This window comes from Symphalangus syndactylus, chromosome 8 (genome assembly GCF_028878055.3).
Source record: "Symphalangus syndactylus isolate Jambi chromosome 8, NHGRI_mSymSyn1-v2.1_pri, whole genome shotgun sequence".
NCBI classification, from domain to species: Eukaryota; Metazoa; Chordata; class Mammalia; order Primates; family Hylobatidae; genus Symphalangus; species Symphalangus syndactylus.
In genome coordinates, this window is record NC_072430.2 from 104122201 (window position 1) to 104149325 (window position 27125).

Here is a 27125-nt window from a genome sequence, read left to right on the forward strand (position 1 = left end):
AGGTCAAGGAGGGTCTAGGCAATGAGGATATAGGACAGACAATACAAAGTCCCAGCATGTTGGTATAGAAATGTTTAATACATTAACGCTTATGAGGTAAAATACAAAACAAAAGGTAGTATTCATAAAAGAGCTATTTTGTTTTATTTCACTTGAAGTTCTTTAAGAGAAACAAACATAAGAGGAGATATAGACAGACCTCATTTGTAAACTCATGTTGCTCTTTACAAAAAGACCCAGCAGCTTTTAAGCCAGTTAGTGGTAGAGACAGGCAGAGTCACCAAAAAAGGTCATTTTAGTATCCTGTTTAATGGAACTTAGAGACTACATCACACACAGGGACCTGTCGTGGGGTTGGGGGAGGGGGAGGGATAGCATTAGGAGATATACCTAATGTAAATGACGAGTTAACGGGTGCAGCACACCAACATGGCACATGTATACATATGTAACAAACCTGCACGTTGTGCACATGTACCCTAGAACTTAAAGTATAATAAAAAAAATTAATAGAGACTACAACTTAGGTATATTTAAGACACCCAAAAACTTGTGGCTTTTATGCTTGAAACAAGACTAAGGTAACACCAGAGATGTGTGGGTGACTGCCAATCTATGTTAGTTCCTCCTGACTACATCTATTTTTTAGCACTGGGGAAAGAAGTCACAGCAGCACAGTTCCAATTCCATCCAGGCCTGCCTTCCAGCTTCCTGCATTTTTTTTTTTTTTTGTCAACTCCTTTGATGTCTGTTGGCAACTTTTTATAGGTGATAGAAAAGCCGCCTTACTAAGGTTCTTTCCAAATGTTCACATAGCTGCTGTTCAAAAGGATGAAGGATACAAATTAAGTTTTGTTGACTTTGTTTCCTTTGTTTTGATATTTTATCAAAGTGAGTTAGAAATTAATTACAGGACAAATAGAATTCGAATGTATTCAAATACCAAGACAAATAATGTTATGAAATGCTATAACTACACTCTGTTTAGTTTTTTTTGAGACAGGTCTCCCCATGTTGCCCAGGCTGAAGTTGAACTCCTGGCGTCAAGCACTCCTCCTGCCCTCAGCCTCCCAAGATGCTGGGGCTACAGGTGCGGACCACCACTCCCAGCTCTGCATATAATACTTTTTTTTTTTTTTTTTTTTTGAGACAGGGTCTCACTCTGTCACCCAAGCTGGAGTACAGTGGCACAATTCCAGCTGCAACCTGCACCTCCCAGGCTCAAGTGATCGTCCTATCTTAGCCTCCTGAGTAGCTGGGACTACAGGCGCACACCACCACAGCCGGCTAAATTTTTGTAATTTTGGTAGAGACAAGGTTTTGCCATGTTGCCCAGGCTGGTCTTGAACTCCTGAGTTCAGATGATCCACCCACCTTGGTGCGTATAGTATTTTTAAAATGTATTTTGAAAGGATAATGTGAACAGAAGTCCAAATAATACAAAACTGCAGATTCCAATCGGTCCACCTAGTTGAACCTCTTCTTGGAGGCATAACTATCACTGGTTTCTCATGCATTCTTAGAGATAATTATATGCATACGCAAATAAGATGTTCACACACCACATACCTTGTTTTACACAAATGGAAGTACAGTTTCAAATATGTTTTTCACGTAACATTTAATTTTTATATTTTTAGTAGAGATGGGGTTTCACCATGTTGGCCAGGATGGTCTTGATCTCCTGACCTCGTGATCTGCCCACCTCGGCCCCCCAAAGTGCTGGGATTACAGGCATGAGCCACCGCACCTGACCCACCATTACTTTTATTTTGAATCTTGTCTGTGTAGCCAGCAGTGCAGTGAGAAATTTTGTTGGCAGAGGAAAAAAATTCCTTTTTGCATCAGGTCAAGCCCCCATACTAGCCAAAGAAAAGCTGTGTAATCTATTCAGAAGTACTGGAGATGTGCTGCACATTAGGGAGAAAGAATGGAGAATTACTGGTCACAACTAATCCCAGTTTCTATCACCCATAGCTATGTGAACCCAGACAATCATTAAGCAATCTGGGTTGGTTAGATGGCTTCTAAGATCTCTTTCAATAAAAAAGTTCTAAGATTCAGAATTCCTGAGAAGTTGCAGCTAACATACACTGTATAATAAAAACAAACATCTTATTTGGTCTTAACCCAGTAGGAAAAAAAGATTAAAATATTTTGTATTTGAAATAAACAGACCCTAATATTAATTATGACCAGGGAAATAATTTTAAAACATCCCAAAGGAAAGTTCTCTAACTTTTTAAATATTATAAATTAATACTGCAACAGGAGCTACCTCAAATCTCTCAGCAAAGAAGGAATATAATTAAATCGAAGAACTAGCACCAGTTATCAACTATGTGCCTGCCCTTGAACTCTCTCTCTGCATTTTTGTAGTTCTGTTTTAAAGATGAGGAAAATAAGCTTCATAGATAAACGTTATTTTGTCTAAGGTCATCCAGTTTGCTTCTCCATTAAACAATCAATTAAGATGAATATTCAGTGCACAAACTGTAATCTGTTTTATTAATACTTCTAAGTTTTCTACATGACTCTGGATTTATACTTTGTATCAATTCTCTTGCTGGTTAAGAAAAAAAACAAGATTTATTAAAAACTGACCATAAATATTATATAAACTAAGGAGAGTTTTGTCTTTTTCCTTACTGAAGGACAAGGAATCAGTAAAGAAGTTCTTTGCTTTGCTTAATGAAGATCAAAATCTGGTAATTAAATTTGGCTAATATAATCATCCCTTTTCTGACAAGACTTTTCACCTTTATTCACCTGAGTAACTTACCTGTTTCCAAAGATACCTAGGAAATTCAGAATGTTATATATGCTTTTCCTTATTTACAATAACTTATAGGACATGAGTGGATGGATTCTCTTCAATAAAGAAAATGATTTTCTCTAATTAAAATGCACCAAATTGATGTACTAAGAGATTACTTTAGATGAACACATTTATGTTCAGCGAAGATTATCTGGTCTTCAATGACACTGCAATATAATTACTAGGTACAAAACAAAGAAAAGCAGAGATCCACACACAATGGCTCACTGTCTTCAATGACAACACTTTTAGGATCTCATTTATTCATTCTTTTAAGTAATTTTTCTTTTAAAAAAGGGATAGGTGGGAAAAAAAGTTGGGAAATCTTTAACTAGGCTAAGGTTTAGACATAGGTATAAATTAAAACATTTATTTTCTAACATTCAAAAACCAAAAAAAAAGGACAGACCTGACATGCTGGGTGGCAAGAAAAGTCAAGATCAGATTAAACATTTGTTTTGGACTAATCACAAAACTAATAATCCAAGTCACTATCATCAACTTCAGTTGATCTCAGCTCTGATTATGCATCAAAACACCCTGTGAGGTCTATTAAGTTCCTATACCAAATCCCAAACACTCTTGAATCAGTCTACAAAGTTGGGACCTAGGTATCTGTACATTTTTTAAAGTTCCTCAAAAATTCTGCTTCTAGGCAAATGTAATAGATATTGTGGGTTGCTCATGTTTTTCCTATCAGAACCATGATTTAAAAAAAACTATCCTTTCTGTCCCCATATATCCCTCATGTGGCCTCCACTTATACTCTCAGCTCCAGTGGACCTGAGTGCCCTAAAGGTTATTCTAGAACCTTTGCTAGTGACTGGCTCAGGGGTGGACAGGTCTAAGTTACTTTAGAGCAATGAGACCTAAGGATATGGAAAGTGAATTCTGGGAAAGCTTTCTCATATTAGGACGGGGCCCCTAGAATCCAGCCTGACTCTTCCGCTGCATGTAAATGAAGATGCACAAGGCTCCAACTGCTACTGGCAATCATCCCATGACCACGAGGGTAGCCAGCCTTAGGATGATGCCAATGTTGTGGTTGAAAAGGGGGTGGGGTGTGGAGGCGGGCTCCCAAGGTTCTTGATGACATTACTGAATCACTGGATCAGAAACACTGCAGCCCATTCTGTCAATAGATTTCATGGATTGTGATTCAATATATTTTCTTACTGTTTTTAAGTCATTTTAAGTTGGACTTTTAGCGGTCAGCATCTGAATGTTAAAGAGTGGTCCCAGCACAGCATTCTTTAATTATAACAATCCGTATCAAGTAGAATCCACACAAACACCCCTTCGTACTTACATAATCTGTAAATCTGATGTATCTTTACTATTTTAACAAAATCTTTAATTTATATCATTATCCCTTACCGAAGTGTTGATGTGCATTGCATTCACTTCATTATTTACTCAGAGTTCTTGCTGTAGGCTTTGTCTTGAATGTGTAGGACCATTCGTCGTGCATAGAAGTCCCTATATTCCTCTGGTAATTCGGCCAGTGTTTTCAAGGCTCTGTCCAGAATTTGTGCAGCTCTTGATGCTGCTGTAGGATCTTTGTTTCCATAGGTATCTGTTTTATCATAGCATTCAGATGGAAGGTGCTTCCAAAAGATATTCACTCCCACTCCAAACTCTTCAGAAATTACATTATGGAACCATAAAGCTGGAGAAAGTTTAAAAAACAAGTTAAAAATAAAACCTACAGTTAAAAAAAAACCCAAAATGTCAGTGAAATATCACGAATTGCATATAGCCAATGCAAGAAATAATTCTTGTAACCAGATCCCTTCGTTAGCACACTCCAGGCTTTTAACAGAATCATTTTAACTTTTATGAATTGCCAACAAATTTAAAGTGTCAATAGCACAACCCTTACTTTTAAAACCTTTAGAAATAGGAATTTTTCCTTTAAACTTGAAAGACATAATAAAGATGTATTTGTTTTGCAGTTCTCTAATCTAGGGCTGTGTTTTGTGTTACTTGTTTATGCTTCCTGAGTCATACAACCACATCAAAGTGTTTATTTTTTGGTACACAGAACATTTCAATTACTTGAGGAAGTATCTTTGACCTTTTCTGATTCATTATAATACTTTTGTCCCTAAAGACTTCCTGTTCGAGCTGCAATTTGGTTTTCTAAGTTGCTTAAATTCGTATTCATTATAGCCTCCTCATTTTATATTTTGAATGCAATTATAATCATCTTATATTTCTTTCAGCTCCTTTATAAATAGTATACAAAACTACAGCAAATATTTTGGTGGTGGAAATGATGAGTAAACTTTATTATATACCTAATTAATTTTTTTCCTTTTAGTGGGAAATTTATTTTCAGTTGAATCTAAACATTTTCAGAATATAGGTGCTAGAGGAATACTAAAGCAATACCACAATATGACAAAGATGGAACACTAATCACAGGAAAAACCCTTTTAATCCTGTGAAAGGGAGATTTAAATTTTACAAACTTATTCTAAGAGTGTTTAAGGAAAAACAAAAGCTTAACATATTTTGATTTGGAAAACTAATTTTCAAACATGGTTTTAATCTTAACTACACTTTCTTTCAGAATCTTTTTTTTCCCTTATTCAATATAATAGGAAGAAAATGCTAACCATTCAGTTGAATTTAAACCCAAAGATAGGAATTTTGCTTTTGTTTAAAAATATATGCAAATGTTCAGTATTTCTATTTTTTTCTTCTTAAAACAATTGTATGAAGAATAAGGGAAAACTACATAGACCTTAATCATGTTCCCAAGATACAAAAACCAAAAGTGTAAATTTAAAAGATGGCAATGGATTTGAAGACTAATACATTGGTTGCTTTCAATGAAAATAAGAATAAAAAGTCAAATTTTTATAAATGGTCAATTATATGAAAGCCATTATATCTGGCCCTTTTGAGGAAGAAAAAGATGAACAAAACAGTTGTCTTCAAGGAATTTATAATCTAGTCCCAAAAGAAGTCATCAAATGCCTATCTTTATTAATATTTACTTATTTTTATCAGTGAAAAGTATTAATGATTCTTAATATATTAATTTAAATATGGAACAACTATAAATAGAATTTGTTAATATATCCCTTTAATTTTAATTATGATTTTTATAATCTTCAAGAGTTCACTTTTAAGTATTAATTACAGATGTTAATTACCTTGCTGTGTTGAACTTTATGGACTTTCAAACTAATGCCTATTAATTGAACAAAGAAATTAAGTGACACAAATCCAGACTGTATAGAAAAATAATGTACACAAATGATACTACAGGTGTTGAGGTTATAACATTTTAATATTTAATGAAATCTTTCATCTGTTTTGGCCTTGAAAGATACTTATCATTTTTTTTTTGGTAAATATTTAAGTGACACAGTTCTAAAATACAGAAATATTTTTAAAATAAAATAATTTACAAAACCAATCAGTATAATCTTTTCCCAGATATAAAGTGTCTTACTTGATATCATTTAATAAAATAGAGTATAATATTATTTTTAAAAAATAATTTTAAAAACCAACCAGTATAACCTTTTCCCAGATATAAAGTGTCTCACTTGGAAAATAATAAAAAATAAATAAATAAAAGCTATAAAAAATGTCTTACTTGATGTCACTTAGTAAAACAGTTTAGAGTATAATATTATTTTTATAGGTTGCCCTTGAAAGCAAGACTTAGTTTATTTAGAGACAGGGTCTTACTCTGTTGCTCAGGGTGGAGTACAGTGATTCCATGATGCCATGGCATCAGCCTCCTCAACCTCAACCTCCTGGGCCCAAGAGATCCTTCTGCCTCAGCCTCCCGAGCAGCTGGGACTTACAGATGCACACCACCATGCCTGACTAAATTTATTTATTTATTTTTGTCAAAACAGGGTCTCGCTATGTTGCCCATGCTGGTCTTGCACTTTTGGCCTCAAGCAAGCCTCCCACCGTGGCCTCCCAAAGTTCAAGTTAACCTGTTAACTTATAGGCCAAAAGTGCAAGGACTGTTAACTTATAGTAAGTTTGCCTAGGCCTGCTTTAAACACACACACACACACACACACACACAGAGTTTTGTCTAAAAATTATCTTGTATAGGACCGGATACATATAACAAATATATATTTGTACTAAAAAAAAAAAAAAAAATCACATGAAGGATGAGTGACAGAGTACACATTTTATAAATAGCACATTAATGAGGTCTAGAAATCTTACCAGGAATGAATAATACATCACCAGCTTCAAGGGAACATTCGTATCTTCTAGCCTTGGAAAAAAGTGGATATTTAGCCAAGTCTGGGTTATCTATATTCAGTACTTCTGATTTAGTACCTAAAAAGTTCCAAAAAGGGATAATATAGATTCAGCAAAGTTAGCATTTTAAAAAAAGTAATCACAAATATAAATTTGAAAATTCTTTTCTATCCCGTTACTTACTGTACCCACACTGTGAGAACTACTATGCTACTGACACCTAAGACAATTTTCAATGACTCACTCTTTAATTCTGATGACTGATACCCATGTAATATAATTAAGATAATTTCAAATTTGAACCTGTTATTACATATATACACAAATACAATTAGGATTAAGTCCTGAAGTGTTCTTTTCCTATAAGAATCAAGAGATTTCTCAAAAAGAGTAACTGAATAGACTTTTGAAATATAAACTTAAAAAAAATCCCATACCTTTTAAATATAAATACTGGGCATCTCGAGGACTGAAGAGTACAACACGCTTTTTTCCTGTCACTTGTATTAACAAATTATCCATTACCTGAAGACCAATAAAAGCTTATGGGTAATCATTATCTAAAATTCAAATACATAGAACCAATGGCATTCTAAACTTTAACTGCAAACCCGATCCTTTAATGAGACTTGACTTACTTAAGACTCTTACAGTTACCTAACAATAAAAACATTTGTATTCCATATACAACTGGGCCTTCAAGACATTTCTGCAGTACTGCCCCAAAATGGGAAGACTTGGCAAATTAGAAAATGTGGAGTCAGAAAACTATTTGCCTTTGCCTCACCATTAACTGACAGTTAGCATAGTTAGGCCTATTTAAGGCTCCCCTTAGTTAATATTTACTATCTGTTAAGGAATGCTATAAGCCCAAAATTAGACAACAGAGTAAATGCACTTAGAAAAATCAGATGCTAGGAAAATACAAGGTACTGCTGCAACCGCTGCAACACTCTTAATATACGTTCAACCATAATTTCATTATAGGTATCTTGATTTTCAAATTATTTCTATAGGAATATAATCTCACAGATTTTCTTTTCTGCAAACAGTATGGTGATTCATGACAGATTTTCTTAATGTATATTTATTATTGGAGCAATCTTTTCCCATGAATGTAATGGTATACTATCTTGGTATAGATTGTGAAAAAATGTTAAAGGCAGAGCCACATAATTCTCAGCTAAGGATTTAAGATAAACACTAAGCAAGATATATTCATGATTTTTTACTTCTACCTAAGCATTCTTCCTTTTAGTACTAACCCTTTACTTACGTAAGCCATAACTATACAATTCAAACTAGCGTTCCTCTGACTTAATTTTATAATAAAAGCTTTATATACTACATTCTATTATAATTCAAAGTAAAGGGGATACTACTCAAAATTTAAAACATAATCATAGAGGCCGGGCACGGTGGCTCACGACTGTAATCCTAGTACTTTGGGAGGTCAAGGTGGGCGGATCACTTGAAGCCAGGAGTTTGAGACCAGCCTGGCCAACATCGCAAAACCCCATGTATACTAAAAATAAAAAAAAAAATTAGCTGGGTATGGTTGTGCATGCCTGTAATCCTAGCTATCCGGGTAGCTGAGATACGAGAATCATTTGAACCTGGGAGAGACTGGTTGCAGTGAGCCAGGATAGTGCCACTGCACTCCAGCCTGGGTGAAAGAGCAAGACTCTGTCTCAAAAAACAACAATCATCATCATCATCATCATCATCATCATCATCATCATCATCGAATATAGTTAAAATGCATTACCACATGATTTTCTCACCATGTTATTCATATAAAACTGTAAAATATGCTAAGAGTTTATGTCTATTTCATAATTACAGATTTACTGACTATGGTAAAATCCTCCCAAGAGGGTCTCAACTGAATTATAAAACACATGTATAAAACGTTATACTGTGATTTAGAACTTAAAAATTCTTTTTTCTTTGGAAACTTGTTAGATATTCCTTTACCTTCCTTAAGTTTCTCTACTTCCCAACACCAAACCATATACCACATTAGTATTTTTAATGTTTTTAAAATGCTTATAGATGTGTACATAAATGTAAGGAACAAAATAACACCATAAATAATGAAGATCAATTTTTTTTTTTTTTTTTTTTTGAGACAGAGTTTCGCTCTGTCACCCAGGCTGGAGTGCAGTGGTGCGATCTCGGCTCACTGCAAGCTCTGCCTCTTGGATTCACGCCATTCTCCTGCCTAAGCCTCCCGAGTAGCTGGGACTACAGGCACCCACCACCATGCCCAGCTAATTTTTTGTATTTTTAGTAGAGACGGGGTTTCACCGTGTTAGACAGGATGGTCTCGATCTCCTGACCTCGTGATCCGCCCACCTCGGCCTCCCAAAGTGCTGGGATTACAGGCGTGAGCCACTGCGCCCAGCAGATCAAGATCAATATTGTACACATTTTTGCTGCCCTACAAATACAGCAGATATTTGACATTCTCAAGGCATATATATCCTAAGATCTTCAGATATCCCCAAATTCTTACAATTGGTAATGACTCAACAAGCTTCGGCCTTTTTCCTGAATAACATAACTCTGCATGACCCAGAGAGTTATGGATCTCTGGGTAGCCAGAGTCATGTGTGTCATTTATACCTCCTCATACTAAAGGCTTATCACTTTTTCCAATACAATTTCCCCCATTATCTGGTGGCCATTTTTCACATGGAAAAAAAAAATCATTTCACAAAACTTGGTATATATATGATGATGAATCAAGAATAGGACCACAGGGAAATACAAATGTGAGGAACCAACTAGGCTTTGCCATTAGCAAAATAATTCATTCCTGTATCACTGCTATGCACAGCACCTATTTTCAAAAGTCATGTTCCAGCAAATTACACAGATATTTAGGGCAACCTATAGGAAGTTGAAACTGTGACTTTTAAATCTATAATGCTAAAGATCTACTGTAGCTTTAAATTTCTCATTTATGTAGCATACATCATAATGAGTCCATAGTTGTAATCCTGGTGAACTAATTCGAAAAACACTGGAGAAGAATTGTTCCTCTTTGAAGAATTCTGGAAACTTAATATCTCCTTTCAACAAAGGAAACTGCTTTCTGATATCTGCAACATCCTGCATTTACAGAAACATAAAAAGAAAAAATTAGATTAGACCCTATGATATTAAGGAAGACTGGGGCAAAACTTTGTTCACTGCTTTAAAATACTATGATGTGACCATGTGCCAATACATGATCTCTCTCTCTCTCTCTCCCCCAAGTAGTTGAGATTATAGGCACCTCCCACCATGCCCAGCTAATTTTTGTACTTTTAGTGGAGACGGGATTTCCCGTGTTGGCCAGGCTGGTCTTGAACTCCTGACCTCAGGTGATCCACCCACCTCAGCCTCCCAAAGTGCTGGGATTACAGGCGTAGGGCCACCTTGCCTGGCCGATACATGATCTTTCAAATGAAGAAATACCAGGCTGTGTAACAAGACTGCAGATTTAATAGTATCACTACTGTTAAGCTCAATATGCTTCATTAATAGAAAGGTTCTTTCTACTTTAAGCAAGAATTACACAATTGTCATCCACTCTAACATTCAGGAGTCAACACCTTGAACTAACATTACTAGTTATCACCTATATAAAACCTGTGAATTCTACTGAGGGAGGGGACTAAAATAGACGGTAAACAACTAAATGGTGACATAAATAGAAAAAATAATCTTATTTGATCATTTTAGGGACTACTCCTTAATATGGCAGCCACACTAATTTGACTCTGAATACCTGTCAAAACTTATACAATGAACTATTCAGGATTCTAATAATTATTTCAAATTAATATTTCGTTAACTGAGTTGCCACCTACAAAATATACAGTAGAAGAGATTTCTTATTGTATAGAGATTAGATGACTATAAACACTAAGATTCTACAGGCCTACCTGAATACTAAGTAATCAATTTTTAATCATCTTACTTCTTATTCAGGGGCACAAATCACTGAGAAAAGAATGGAAAAGGATAGAACAGGGAATATGTCAGGCAGTAAGTATAAAAATTACAGTGTTGTCAGTTAACATATATACATCCATTTAGATTTTAGGGAGTTGTTTTACATTTAGAATTCTTACCTTTCTAGGGTCTTCTCCAAGTGACCGTAAGTAGTATTTCTCATCCTTAAACATCCCAAAGAAAAATAACATCAGCAATATTTTACTTTTTTAAATATAAAAATACTAGGATTTGTATAGCTATCATGTATTCATAATCATTAAAAGTAAAAAAAGAATTATGTACTGAGAACTACGGAAAAAAATAAAACACCTTCACTTCAAAAATATTAGGAAGTTAGGAAACAAGTCTTAAAATCTGACCCAGTTAAGTAGTTTTCTGAAAAGTTCAATTATCGCTGGGCATGGTGGGTCACAACTGTAATCCTAGCACTCTGGGAGGCCAGGGCAGGAAGATTGCTTAAGTTCAAGAGCTCAAGACCAGCCTGGGCAACAGAGTGAGACACCATCTACACAAAATTAGCTGGGCAAGGTGGTGCGTGCCTGTAGTCCCAGCTACTTGGGAGGCTGAGGCTGCAGTGAGCTATGATCGTGACACTACACTCCAGCTTGGGTGACAGAGCAAGATCTTTTCAAAAAAGAAAAAAAAAAGTTCAGTTCTCTTACCCTTTCTACTAATGCTCTCTGGTGGCCATATGAAGAAATGTCTTTAATATGTTGCTCATGATAGTGACTGGATCCATAAAACAATAAGTAAAATAAATTCTAAAGGCAACATATACATACCATCTCTACAGCTATAATGATTTAGTCTTTATATTCCAAATTATTGAGACTCTTATTTTAATAGTGTCTTAATACTCAGTAAATATAATACAAATGTACAGTAACAGATAAATACCTTATGCTTTTAATAATATATTTTTTTAAACTTGAGAACACTGCATTTTATCAAGCTAAGCCTATCCCTGCCTATAAATTCTCAAGCCAAATGCTTAAGATTCAGCTCATGTATGAATTAGAAAAATATAATTTCATTGTAGTAAACTTAAACTGATCATTTAAAAAAATCATTATCTAAATTTTTTAAATTAATTAATTGTTTTGAGACAGGGTCTCATTCTGTCACCCAGGCTGGAGTGCAATGATGCAATCATGCCCACTGCAGCCTCAACCTCCTGGTCTCAAGCAATCCTCCTGCCTCAGCCTCCCGAGTAGCTGGGATGTTCAGCTAATTATTTTTACTATTTGTAGAGAAGGAGACTCGCTATGTTGTCCAAGTTGGTCTCGAACTCCTGGACTCAAGTGATCCTCCTGCGTTGGACTCCCAGAGTGCTGGGATTATAAGCATGAGCCACTGTGCGAGGCCAAAAATTATTATTTATCCTTCACCAAGTACCTAAATAGAGAACTGCTTGAATTATAAAACATTCACTGTTAGAGAAGTGAGATATACCAAGTCAAGCACTTGGGCAATCCAAACTCAGAATTCTGCCTCTTTCACCCAATACTGAGAATTATAAACTTCAAAAGATAATAATATTTACCTTAAGACATAAATTGATGATTGAGGTTTTAACTGAACTCTCAGTGTTTTTCTATTTTTAGCTAGCACCACATCACATAGATTCTGTAAATTACTGGCTAATAAGTTTCAAAATATGTTCTTCGAAATTCTAAGGGTTTTCTACTAGTTCTAACATTTCAAGATTTAAAAAATAAAATTAATGCACCAGACACAGAAGTGCACTGCTCAGAAATTCCTTCAAGAAAGAACTCACTGTTTAATTGTAAGGAGTGTGATTAGCTTAGAGCTACCAGCTGTTAACTTCTTCAGGCCCACCTCAGGATTGGAACCTAGGTCATGCTCTTCATAGGGTAGTCCCAACCAGTGACTTAAGCTGGTAAAAGATCTAGACACTGCCACCCAATGCAGGACTTTTCTCATAGGCAGTCTGCTCAGGAGTTCCAGGATGAGTTGACAGAGACTGTCAGATCTGTATCTACATCTCATGGCTTCCCCTATCCAATCCTGCTTCCTCCCCTTTCCATTCACAGGTATTTCTCCTATTTAACAAGACTTTTGCACTCCTTTTTTTTCTTTTCTTTTCTTTTTTTTTTTTTTTTTTTTTTATGAGATGGAGTCTTGCTCTGTAGCCCAGGCTGGAGTGCAGTGGCGCAATCTCGGCTCACTGCAAGCTCCGCCTCCTGGGTTCACGCCATTCTCCTGCCTCAGCCTCCCAAGTACAGGCGTGTGCTACCACGCCCAGCTAATTTTTTGTATTTTTAGTAGAGATGGCATTTCACTGTGTTAGCCAGGATGGTCTCAATCTCCTGACCTCCTGATCCGCCCACCTCGGCCTCCCAATGTGCTGGGATTACAGGCGTGAGCCACCACACCCGGCCAGCCTTTTGCACTCCTAATTCCATCTCAGCATCTGCTTCCTAGAGGACCAAACTGACAGTTCATGTTGATCTTGTTTACATAGTTTCCATGATTTTTAGACTTTAATCTTTTACCATGTGTCTATTTCTTTTACTTCACATTTCATGGTTATTTAAATATATACCACTGATTACCCTTAGACAGGAAAGTACCAAAGGGCAACTGAATATACATGTTCAAAGCATGGCTATAAAGTTATAAAACAGTTCTCAGGTGCAGCTAATGGAATCAATTTAAAAAGACATTTTGGTTATACTACAGAATCACAGACCTACAGAGTTTGTGGGGATTGTGGCGGTAATCTAGTATAACTATTACCTGACAAGAGGACTGTAAAAATGCAACACCTTTTAGAACCAAACTCTCCAGCCCAGCTGGCTCAAATGCAGAAAACAGCTTCATTCAAAGCTTAAAAAGCAATTCATTTTTAAAATGTGCTTTTGAATAACACAGTGAATTTTTTTTTTTTTTTAGACAGTTATGCTCTAGTTGCCCAGGCTGGAGTGCAATGGCACGATCTAGCTCACCGCAACCTCTGCTACCCGTGTTCAAGCAATTCGCCTGCCTCAGCCTCCTGAGTAGCTGGGATTACAGGCATGCGCCACCATGCCCAGATAATTTTGTATTTTTAGTAGAGACAGGATTTCTCCATGTTGGTCAGGCTGGTCTCGAACTCCCGATCTCAGGTGATCCACCTGCCTCGGTCTCCCAAAGTGCTGGGATTACAGGCGTGAGCCATTGCACCCGGCCAACACAGGAAATTTTTAAAAACATATTTATATACAAGGCCTTGATGCCTTATCTCAAGGTATTTAAATTGAATTATTGAAAGCTAGACTATAATTAAGTAGAATTCTTCCGCAATTAATCCTGAACAAATATTACAGCAAATATACACAATAGAAATCACATTGATAATAACAAGAATACAGAAACAGTCTAATAGTCAATAGATATGAAAATGAAGTTTTCCATTAGCATTTGAAGTTGGCATATCAGACCAAAGCATTTTAAAAGGACATAATATTAATAGCTAACATTTACGCCGGGCGCGGTGGCTCACGCTTGTAATCCCAGCACTTTGGGAGGCCGAGGCGGGCGGATCACGAGGTCAGGAGATCGAGACCACGGTGAAACCCCGTCTCTACTAAAAATACAAAAAATTAGCCGGGCGCGGTGGCGGGCGCCTGTAGTCCCAGCTACTCGGAGAGGCTGAGGCAGGAGAATGGCGTGAACCCGGGAGGCGGAGCTTGCAGTGAGCCGAGATCGCGCCACTGCACTCTAGCCTGGGCGACAGAGCGAGACTCCGTCTCAAAAAAAAAAAAAAAAAAAAAAAAAAAAAAAAAAAAAATAGCTAACATTTAATGAGTAATTTCTATACATCAGGCACACTGCTAAGTATTTTACTGATTTTATTTAGTTAATCCTCACAAACACTTTGGTACTATTATCACCCCCATTTCACAGACGAGTATATTGAAGTACAGAAAAATAATTTGGCCAAAGTTTGAGAGCTAATAAATAGCAGAGCTACAGTCTATGGTGCATCCAACCAAATCTTACGAATGTCTATCAGAGACGTCTATTGCTCTTGTGTATCTACTATTCTTTCATAAGCAAATCCATTTAGTATATAGATATTAATGCCTTCTTTTAAAAATGTTAAAAGCAATTACCTCTGAAACAAAGAATTCTTTATGCTTCTCTTCAGCTGCCCTCTGGACCAACTGGTCAAAAGGTAAAGTTCTGAAATAAACACAAAAGAATCCTTGCACTTAATAATAACAGATCAACTAGTAAGAATCTAATCACTATACATAAAGGCTTGTTGGAGTTGCATATAATCTCCTGTTTTATAATATCTGTAATTTTTATTATAACCTATTACGTGAAATTCTAACTTTTCAAAACTCATTGAGCAGTATGTTTACTTGATCTAAGTTGTCTGAAATTTTGGAATTAAAGATTTCAAAATCTATGATACAGATGGATCCTTCTATGTCAATATTCTATTCCGTTATGATAGAAAAATGCTTCTATGGTATCTGATTACCTTTGTAAATACACAGACTTTCAGGTTCTGATTGCTACCTGTTTTTAAGTGTCATGGCAAAACAAATCTTGTGAAGAGTGGGGCAAACTACTAGTGCTACTTTGGAAGAGACAGTACACAAATGGTCCCATGAAGATAACTACCCCCCATATTCCTGCCTTTTGGCATAGCACGGAACACAGAAGCCAGTAACACTGCTCTCACCCTGCTGCACCACCCTCTATCATTTTAAGGCTTCTGAGGAATAGCTCAAGGAGAATTCCAGTGAAGTGACCAATTTTTATTTTTCAAAATGTCTGCCCAAATGCCTGTCTCCTTCCATCCTGATGAACAGGGCTGAACACTGTGGAAGCAAAATTTGTTTCCTTTACATCACACTCTTGAGCTAGAAGGATATTCTTACTCCAGATTGCATCTATTCCTTTACTCTCTAGAATCAAAAGTGCTGCTCTATAAATGAAGGTGATACAGTATAGGTAACAAGATAATGAAGTCCTCAAAAGCCTCTAGGTCAAAATCCTCTCCTCTGCTACCCCCACTACACTCCTGCCTCCAAACTTCTGATTAACAGCTGTAATCTTTTCAGTCTTACTACTAAATATCTTCCCACTTGAACTCTGTACTGAGGAAGTCGAAAGAAAAGGTTACATACTTTCTCCTTCTCTATGAGAAGATGACCTTGGGCCAGCTTACTTTCTCCTTGCACTGTTTTCCCAGAAATATACCGGGTAAACACAAACATGGTGTGAACCCATAAATTATGTTGAATAAAAAAAAGATAAATGTGGAATGTCAGTTGTGATATCAGGTAACACTGTTTATCGTAAAAATAACCCAATAGATGAATTATGTTTGCACTAGGTGGCCTATAAGTGGACTACAAATACTTGGCTTTCCTGTGTGTAGTGTGACTCTCCTGAGTATGGCCCTTAGAGGAATGCAGAAGCTAAGGTCATGGGATGTTTCAAGCAACCGGCTTCTATGGACCATATGTCTTACCTAAACTCAGGTGTTTCTATACTACCTCCATTGTCTCATTCCCTTACAACTAAGCTGTAACTTGGTGAGTCAAAAAATAGTCCCTGGATTTGTATAAAGACTCCACTGATACTATCCTGCTAGAATTCCGTTTCCTGCCTTATATCCTCCTGCAAAAAGCTAAGGGAATCTGAAGCCAGGTTATGGATTGGTGGGTGCTCTGTATGTCAATCTGAACTTGAGGCCACTGCTGGTAATTATGTAGAGTGGGCACTGCAGGAGAGAAAAGAGGGGTCTGCCATCTACTCAGACCAATGCAGAGTACTATTTCTTTGACTATAAATAGTGTCTTACTAACTACTATCAACAAATTTACTTGGCATTCTCCTACTCAATGTTTCCCATCTCTGACCTCACCATATACCCTTCATTCCTTCTTGCTTTCATTCTTCAAAGCATCTTTGAAGAGTCTGGGCCAGTGGGGAAGTTTATCTGGACCATAGCTACTACTGTAATTGCTGCATTTAACTAGGCTTAGCTTTCTTACTAGGGAGAACACAAAAGTGTTTCAAGACCTTTAGAAAAACAGAACAGTGACCCTGAAAGAGCAGACAGAGTAGCTCAGCCCAGATAAGCAGAACTGGGGTGCCACCAGCAACCTACTCTCCTAGGTAATGGTATCTGTCATAGCTTCTACTAAGCCCAGATGGGGGAGAAATTAGGTATGTATATTGGGAAGTTCTTTGGCTTTTTAAAAATCTATCCTATCCATGTTTCAAAAACAAGGGCATTGGTTATTAAAGTGCCATTTGTCTGGACTGGCAGCACCAGTAAGGAGGGTAATGTCAAAGAAGGCTTAACCATGGGCTCCATGGAGTCAGGGAAATTAGAGTAAACACCTTGGGTTCCATCACTTCAAGCTATGTGATCCTGGAGAAGTTACTTAATATTTTTAAACCTCTCTTTCCTCATCTGTGAAATTATTATTAAAAATATCTACCTCACAGATTGTTCTGAAGATTAAATGAGTAATATAACCTAGATTGCTTGGCATAGTAGCTGATATATAATAAGTGCTCAGTAAAGGACAGATGGTGGGGTTAACAACAATGATAATGTACCCTTTTGCAGCATGCAAGTAGTCATCAAGATTTTAAAAAAGAAGAAAAAAGCCCTTCACTGTCTTGTTCCCCATTTGGAAAAGGCTGCTTTATAAAATCAAGATCGGAACTGATGAGAGTACAATAAACAAGAGCAAGCTGATGACAGGAATTACAGGATGTGACAGGAAGATGTGGCAAATCTTACATGATGAGACTTTTTTAAAAAATCTATGATCAGAAGAATGCCAACAATATCCTTTCATCACACAAGGTTCTTTTGTCCAGACTCTCCTGACTCTGAACAATGAGTGCTACCAAGAAGAAAGAAGTAAAAGTTCATACCTGTTAATGTATCAATCTTCCAATGTTTGATAAAGCATAAAAGCAACCTCAATTTGAAGTGATAATAATAATATATATGTGTGTGCAGGGTTTCTTACTTTCTAGTCTCTCTTTGGCCTGGATGCATTCCTTCTTTCCTACTGCCTGGTAAATGCTAAAAATGACTAAACCTATTTTTTTTTGTTGCACTAAAAAAAATAATCTTGCAACTTTTTAGTAGCTCTAGTGAAAGGCTTGGAGGAAGCCGCGATAGGAACTATTACATAATGTATGTGCTTCAAAAACAAGTTTTGAAAAGTTTAAAAAGACATGACAAAACATCAAGGCAATTCAAGATGAAGTTTCAGTACTCATTTGTTATGGCATTGGACTCCCTGGAAAATAAACATCATTAACTGCCGGCTGAAAAACACTCATCATTCTGGCATTTTTAATTTGATAAAAAATGAAAAGTTCCTACACTTTGAAAAACTTAAGATAATTAAATTCAATTCATGGACTATTAATAACTAAAACCATTATGGTGAATATTCAAAGGATTAAAAACTGAGCAATGCTTTGGCAGCTGCTATTTGAACTTGGAAAACTCTAATGAGAAAGGAATGGCTGTGGACATTAGAAGCTCTGTTTAACTCATCTCTAAATTGAAGTCTTGTGAACTACATGGTTTTTCAATAGAATGAATTTGCTGAGAACTTCACATGCTCAGAGTTTGAAAGCTGTTTGTTTTTAATTTAACAATTTAAATGAAACTCATGGGAATAAATAGCAAATGAAATCTGCAAGATGACAGCATTTAAAACTTTCATCTTTAGACAATCAGCAGCTTTTGACTATTTCTTGTTTACTTTTAAGAAATTCCACAGCATAAAATAACAATCATGGGAGAAATTAAAGGTATTTAAGACTATTTTATCAAAAGGGAAAATTAAGTATGATTTTTAAAAGTTATCTAAGATGATGAAAGATTATACCAAACATAGCTTGTCCTGGTTTTCTGGAGAGGACAGAAAAAGAAAACATGAGCCTTTTAGAATTTCCTATTCTAGATAACAGTTACTAATGTGATAGGATCAACTAATTAATCAAGCATTGAATGAGTATGGCACATCCAACTTCATATGAAATCTAACCCTAGTTACAGAAATTTTATCTTCCTTCCATGACTCCAGAAGGTATTGGGTATATATCCTATTTAAAAAATTGTTGGCCAGGCATGGTGGCTCATGCCTGTAATCCCAGCACTTTGGGAAGCTGAGGCAGGTGGATGACTTGAGGCCAAGAGTTTGAGACCAGCCCGGCCAACATGGTGAAACCTTGTCTCTCCTAAAAATACAAAAGTTAGCTAGGCATAGTGGCACGTGCCTGTAATCCCAGCTACTCGGGAGGCTGAGGCAGGAGTATCACTTGAACCCAGGAGGCAGAGGTTGCAGTGAGCCGAAATCATGCACCTGCACTCCAGCCTGGGTGGCCCAGTAAAACTCTGTCTCAAAAAAAATAAAAAATAAAAAAAAAAATTGTCATTGTATAATTATGTAAACTCAGAACTCTTGTCTTTTAAAAACCACTCTTTAAAAATCAGTAAGCTATTCCATGATTACATCAAACGAGCCAAAAGATGAAATGCCACATGGTCTTTGTATAATAATGCAAAAATATTTTAAAAGTTTTTAAAAAGTTATTTGTATCCCCAGAGTAAACCTCAGAAGAAAATACCTATATACAAAGTTCTTACTAATGAAGTCCATCTGTGCAACTGCAGCAACATGAATCTTTACTTCTTTCTTCCCTCCAACTTGGCTTAGGTAATCCACTGTCCATTTGCTTGTACATGGCCCCAAATCAATCCCTTCCAACACAAGAGGTTTTCTCTGTAAGTGGGGAAAGAAATACAACAAAATTCATGAAAACCAACAACACATCAAGAGCTGTATTTGGCAACAGGGAGAAAAAAACAAGTAAGATCTGACTCTTGCTCCCAAGATGCTTGAACTCAAAGCTTTTGACAGTTCATGCTGTCACTAAAACAAGAAGAGGGGCCATGTGAAAATATCTAGAACAAAATTTTAAGATTAGAAAAACAGAACAAAACTGCAAGACCATCAATATATAATGACTAAAATTTGTACTTTATAGTCAAATATTTTTGTAACTTTTAATTTCGATGTCATTTCAAACTTATAAAAAAGTTTTAAGAACACTACAAAGAATTTCCGTAAACGCTTTACCCCAATTCACCAACTGTTAACATTTTGCACATTTGCTTTATGATTTGTTCTTACTGTCAAGAGGACATATTATTATTAATTGAAATTAAATTAAGCATAATTTAATTTTTTGGAACCATTTCAAGGTTAAATTGCTGACACCATGGTCCTTATCTCTAAAAACTTAAGTATATTTTCTGAGAACAAAGACATTCTCTTATATAACCACAGAATAATTACCAAAATTACATTTAACATTGACGTAGGCTGGGCGCAGTGGCTCACGCCTGTAATCCCAACACTTTGGGAGGCCGAGGGTGGATCACTTGAGGTCAGGAGTTTGAGACCAGCTTGGGCAACATGGTGAAACCCCATCTCTACTAAAAATTAAAAAAAATAAGAAAAAGAAAATTTGAAGTGTGGTGCATGTCTGTAATCCCAGCTACTCAGGAGGCTGAGGTGGAAGAATTGCTTGAACCTGGGAGGCGGAGGTTGCAGTGAGCTGAGATCGCGCCATTGTACTCCGGCCTGGGCGACAGAGTGAAACTCCATCACACACAAAAAAACAAAAAACAAAACAATGACACAATACTATTATCTAATCTACAGTCCATACTCAGATTTTGCTAATTGTCCCAATGATTTCCTTTAGCGTTATTTCTTCCTAACCCAGAATTCAATCTGAGATGTCACACTGCATTCAGTTGCTATGTCTCTTTTAATCTGAAATGTTTAATCATCAGCCTCTTTATCTTCTACGACCTTGACATTTTGGAAGAGTATAGGCCAGCTATTTTGTAGAAAACCCTTCAATTTGGGTTTATCTGAAGTTTCTTCATAATTAGACTCAAGTTACACATTTTGGAGAAGGAATGCACCACAAAAGGAATGGTGTTGCCTTCTCAGCATGCCACATCAGGAAGCACACGATGTTTTGCTATGAGTACAAAAAACAGTGATTTTTCTAAACTCCATCATTTCTTCTACATTTATTAGTTGGCATCCTAGTATCGAAATGAGCTCTAAATTCTCCATTGAATTATTTTATTTACTGGGTAATAATCTAGTGGTATAATTTTGATACCCAAATTATCCCAGATTTGGCCAGTGAGCCCCTTCAAGATGCTTCTTGTGACTTTTTAACTGGGGCACTTCCTTGCATTATGGCAAAATAACAGAATCTGACATCTTTTATACTTTTTCTGCCCAGCCCTGTGATCCATCATTTCTTAAAGTAGTTCTGGTTTCTTCTCAGTGGACAGAGTTAGGATATATGTGAGGGTCTATGTATATTCCACAAATATATATACACGTACACCCCATATATGCATATACCTATTCTATTCAGCTCTCTCCGTATATGTCCATATATATAATACATGCACACACACATATACCTAACAAGTGTACGTATGAACCGTAAACATTTCAAGGTTCATTATAATCTACTGAATTTGTAACTCCCATTTTCAGCAGTGGGAAACCTAGTTCCCATTATCCTCAATGTTTAATCACTTGCAAAATCCCAGAATTCACAGGAAGTGAAGAATTCACAGGAAGTGAAGAATTCACAGAATTTGCTTTTGCCACTGTTAGGTCACACCACTGTAAAAAACATGTCTAAAATAAGTCCTCAAATAAAGTTATAACACAGATCAGAAAAAAAAAATCAATTCCTAGCCAGGGCCCCTGTCTGAGTAGAGTTTTTGCATTCTCCTCACATCTCTGTGGGTCTTCCCCGGGTACTGTGGTTTCCTCCCACAACCCCAAGATGTGCACATTAGGTTCACTGGCATGTCTAAATGGTCCCAGTATGAGTGAGTGCATGTGGGGGTGTGTGTGTATGTGTGTGTGTGTGTGCACACGTGCGTGCCCTGAGATGGGATGGTATCTTGTCCAGGGTTGGTTCCTACCTTGTGCCCTGAGCTGCCAGGATAGACTCTGGCCACCTGTGACCCTGAACTGAAATAAGCAGGTTGAAAAATGAAGAAAGGAGTGAATACGAAGTATGTAAAACAAAAATTTATAAAGCATATGATAATCATACAAGTGCACAATAAACAAGGGGGTATGAAAGCAATCAGCAAACCTGCCACACTTGTTTTGAACTGTTCAGTGGTAGGAGGCACTCCTTACAATTTTCCATTTGTAGACATTTATTCCTTGATTTAACCCACCACTACTATGACCACTGTCACATAACAATTCACCAAAAATTGAGTAATTATTTACTTTTATTAATCCTTCTTAAATGTACATGTAGCTCACGTTTATTTCAATGTTTAAGATTAGAAATGTTTTGGGTCTTTATTTACAAGTTTGGTGATGTTTTTGTGACCAGAAATATGCCACTGGAACTTAACTCTTGTTTACATCAATTAGCCTGTGGTAAAACTGGTTGCATTATAGGTAATTTCCCTTAAAGTTGCAGCTTCCAAGAACCTACTGAGAACGTTAAATGAGGACTTACTGTACTAACTAGTATTCAGTTTGTTTTCAGTTCTGTGTGTCTTAGATTGAGGACATATAATTAAAGTATTGTGTTTAAAAAAAGTGACTTGGGTAACTTCTCCCTCTCCCACTTCAACAGGTTCATGTGTTACTTTTTATATTCCATATTAGGGTCTTTTACAAAATAATTTTTCATCCTTGTTGATTTTATTATTATGACTTTAGAATGTAAAACATCAACGTGATTCCCCAAATCAAAACTATACAAAAGTCACCCCATTCACATTCTTCCATTTCATACTCACACATCCTCTATGCATAACCGATCTCGTTAATTTTTGGCTTATTCCTTTCTTTTTTGCGAAGTGATCAAAAACATATATTTCATTATCTCTTCCCTTTGTTTTTTACATAAATAGTAGCTTACTACATATTTTCTTTTGTTATGTGCTTTTTAAAAAATTCATAAATATATGGCTGGGCGCAGTGGCTCACGCCTGTAACCCCCGCACTTTGGGAGGCCGAGGTGGGCAGATCACAAAGGCAGGAGATCGAGACCATCCTGGCTAACACAGTGAAACCCCGTCTCTACTAAAAATATAAAAAAAAATTAGCTGGGCACGGTGGCGGGCGCCTGTAGTCCCAGCTACTCGGAGAGGCTGAGGCAGGAGAATGGCGTGAACCCGGGAGGCGGAGCTTGCAGTGAGTCGAGATCACGCCACTGCACTCCAGCCTGGGCGACAGAGCAAGACTCCGTCTCAAAAAAAAAAAAAAAAACACAAAAAAACAAAAACAAAAACAAAAAAAACATAAATATATGCTAGAAATCACCACTTATCAGTTCAGATATCGCTTTTATTCTTTTTTACATCTTAGTATACCTCAGTGTAAATGGGCCATAATTTATTCAGTTATTCTCGCCTGCATAAGCATTTAGGTTATTTCCAATAATTTGCAAGTACAGTAACACTACATAAATATTTACACATTTTTGGAGGTATATCTCCAGAATAAATTCCTAAATGAGGAATTACTGGGTCATAAAGTAAACATAGTTAGATATGCCAAAAGATTTGTACCATTTGGTATAAAATTTGAGTGTGCCAGTTTCTTCAGGGCCTCACCAAGAGAGTATTACCAGAGCTTTTTAAATTTTTGCCAATATGATATGTAAGAAGTTGTATCTCAGTGTAGCTTTATTTCTTTTATGAGTAAACTTAAACTTCCTAGTTTAAAGGCCATTTTAATGTTGGTTTTTTTCCCCCCTCAATTGTTTGCTCATTTTTCTACCAGATTTTCAGCCTTTTACCCCCTTTTAAAAGTTTTTTCCATACAAAGGCTTTTACTGTCCTTTATATGAGATAAATGTTGCAAATATTTTCTCCCACTTTGTCTTTCAAATTTGTTTATAGTGTTTCTGGCATACAAATGTTTCATGTAGTCAAATTTTAATCTAATATTACACCTGAGTTTTGAGTCATAGCTAGAAATGCCTTCCATAGACCTAGATTATAGGGGAATTTACCCATATTTTCTTCTAGCACTTGTGCAGCTTCATTTTTTTTTGTATTGCCGAGTGTACTCACAACTTGTGTAGTTTCATTTCTTTACATTTTTCTGATCCACTTGGAGTTTATTCTTGTGTACAGTGTGAGATATAAACCGAATTTTATCATTTTCTAAGTGAAACTCCTCTGTATAATACCATAATGGATTCATTTCATTATAAATTTGCCCAAACCCATAGAATGTACAATATCAATAGTATACCCTAATATAAACTATGAATTTTGGGTGAAAATGATGTGCCAGGCTGGGCACGGTGGCTCATGCCTGTAATCCCAGCACTTTGGGAGGCTGAGATGGGCGGATCACCTGAGGTCAGGAGTTTGAGACCAGCCTGGCCAACATGGCAAAACCCTGCCTCTACTAAAAAATACAAAAATTAGCCGGGCATGGGGGCGGGTGCCTGTAGTCCTGGCTACTCAGGAGGCTGAGGCAGAAGAATCGCTTGAACCCTGAAGGCAGAGGTTACAGTAAGCCGAGATCGTGCCACTGTACTCCAGCCTGGGCGATAAGAGCAAAACTCCATTTCAAAAAGAAAAAGAAAATGATGTGCCAATGTAGGTTTATCAATTGTAACAAATATACCATTCTAATGAGGGGATGTTGATCATGGAGGAGGCTATCCATGTGTCAGGGCAGAAAGGACATGAGAAATCTCTGTACCTTTGGTCAATTGTGCTGTGAACCTAAAAAGCCTCGAAAAAACAGTCTATTTTTTAAAAAGTCATTTTTTGCCCTATTGATTTTTGAAATGTCATGCTTATTATACACTAAATTTCCATAAGAATAGATATTTCTGCACTTTCTATTCTATTCCCTTGCTCTATCTATTCATGTACCTGTATAATATACAGTGTTAATTATGGAATTATTAGAAAATGTTTAACAAAAAACTCATAGGACTATGCCCCCTCATACTTTTTAGTGTTTCCAGATAGAAAGGTCTTTTTTTCCAATTTTGTTATTAATTTCTAGTTTTACTGCCCTATGGCCAGAGAAAGTTGTTTGTAATTTTTGACTTTTTAAAATGTAATGATGCTTTGTGCTGTATGTCATGCCTGAAGGAATTACAAAATACCTTTTGCTCTGCATCTTACAAAGCACTTCCACATACCCTAATCTTCACAACACTGCCCTTTAGGCAACTTATGTCTAGCACATTCTGAGATGGGGGGCGTCTAAGGACAGGGAGAGCAAGAACAACCCATCTAGTACAAGTCTCCAAACTAATAAAGGCTTGAATCCTCTCCCGTAGGTTGCTATCAAAAGAAAAACTTCATTCCTCCCGAATCCCCCCACCTCCGCCTTTTCTTTTTTTTTTTTTTTTTAAGCTAGGGTCTCACCCTCTCGCCCATGCTGGAGCAGTGGCAGGATCATGGATCACTGCAGCCTCGACCTCCCGGGCTCAAGCAGATCCTCCGACCTCAGCCTCCAGAGTAGCTGGGAATACAGGCGTGTGCCACCACGCCTGGCTAATTTTTGTATTTTTTGTACAGACGGGGTTTCACCATATTGGCCAGGCTGGTCTTGAACTCCTGGCTTCAAGTGATCCACCGACCTGGGCCTCCCAAAATGTTAGGATTACCGGCATGAACCACGGCGCCCAGCCCATTCGACTTTTGTAACACTCAGAACTGTAGTTTTGTTTGTTTGAGACAGAGTTTAGCTCTTGTTGCCCAGGCTGGAGTGCAGTGGCGCGATCTCGGCTCACTGCAACCTCCGCCTCCCGGGTTCAAGCGATTCTCCTGCCTCAGCCTCCCGAGTAGCTGGGATTACAGGTATGGGCCACCACCACGCCCGGCTAATTTTGTATTTTTAGTAGAGATGGGATTTCTACTGGCTGGTCTTGAACTCCTGACCTCCGGTGATCCGCCCGCCTCGGCCTCCCAAAGTGCTGGGATTACAGGCGTGAGCCACCGCGCCCGGCCCCAGAACTGTAGTTCTATGACCACCCTTATAAGTGTAAATATCAGGTAAGAAAATTGCTGGGTATTTTTCCTACCATAAACTGACTTACTGTAATCCTGTGGATTTTTCCCTTTTAATACTTTCTATTTTTCTTAGGTCTGGACTCCTTTGTAAAGCACTGCAAGTAAAAGCACTTTTTGTTTCCCTAATATTTCTCTATGAGTTTTCTTTTAAAGACCTAAGGTTCTAACTACAGGTATAAAAGACTCCAACGTCGGAACTAGAACCTAAGTAAGTTAGAATTCAAGACAAGTAGGAGTTTTCCGGGGAAATCCCATTGCTTTCCTTTTTGGCTCAGTAGAGTGAAAAGTTGTGCCTTCAAATCCATTAATTCGGAGCAAACTGACAGATGCGGAGTAAAAGAGTTTAGGCAAAATACCTCTCGCACTCAGCTCTCCGCCATCATCTTGCTCCCAAGAAACATGGGGCTTTCTCCGGAAATTTCAATAGAGGAGCCAGTCGGCGCCCCCCGTGCACCTTTCCCTTGGCCTAAGAGCCAACCAGTCATCTGCTGCCTTCCTGCGCCTCTTTCCCACACCCTGGGTCCCTAAAAACCAGTTCCCAGCCGTCCGAATGGTAAAGACGCGTCTCCCGCTGGTTTCTCGGGGTTCTGCCCTGCGCGAGGGCCTCACCTGGGGGTAGAGGTGCTGCATGAACTGCTCCCGAGAAACGCCCTCCAGCCGGGGTACCGCGAGGTGCTGCCCGGCCATGGTTGCTCACGCCTGCCCTCTTCCAGGTCCTCGGAACTTCGGTTCTAAAAGCGTTCCTCAGCGCCATCCTCCCGGAAACACGAGCGACAGAGAAAAGGTCCCCGAGGCCGTCAGACTCCAGAATGGCTGGGTCTGAGCGCGGGGCGGGTTGCCGAAGGGCCTCGGCCTGGGCTGCGTGCTGGAGAGCGGGGACGGGGCCGACTCACCAGAGGCTGCAGCAACAGGTCCACT

At 37.5% G+C, this 27125-nt stretch overlaps 1 protein-coding gene across 1 annotated transcript; it reads right to left on the reverse strand.

Moving 5' to 3' along the window:
* Positions 1-59: 59 nt before the first annotated feature.
* TYW5 (tRNA-yW synthesizing protein 5) lies at positions 60-26934 on the reverse strand. Its single transcript, XM_055290134.2, has 8 exons — positions 26817-26934; positions 19709-19863; positions 15193-15262; positions 11191-11235; positions 10046-10183; positions 7504-7591; positions 7028-7144; positions 60-4487 (listed from the first exon to the last, which is right to left on the reverse strand). Exons 1-8 carry the CDS (start codon positions 26892-26894, stop codon positions 4231-4233), a joined length of 948 nt encoding a protein of 315 aa, XP_055146109.1. The 5' UTR covers positions 26895-26934; the 3' UTR covers positions 60-4230.
* Between the last annotated feature and the right edge of the window lie 191 nt (positions 26935-27125).

Coding starts and splice junctions, on each gene's coding strand:
- TYW5 (XM_055290134.2), bottom strand. CDS start 26,894: ATGGCCGGGCAGCACCTCGCGGTACCCCGGCTGGAGGGCGTTTCTCGG. Junction 11,236..15,192: donor AAGAATTCTTTGTTTCAGAG/GTAATTGCTTTT, acceptor GGGATGTTTAAG/GATGAGAAATACTACTTACG. Junction 7,592..10,045: donor AACTATGGACTCATTATGAT/GTATGCTACATA, acceptor ATTGGTCTTCAG/GTAATGGATAATTTGTTAAT.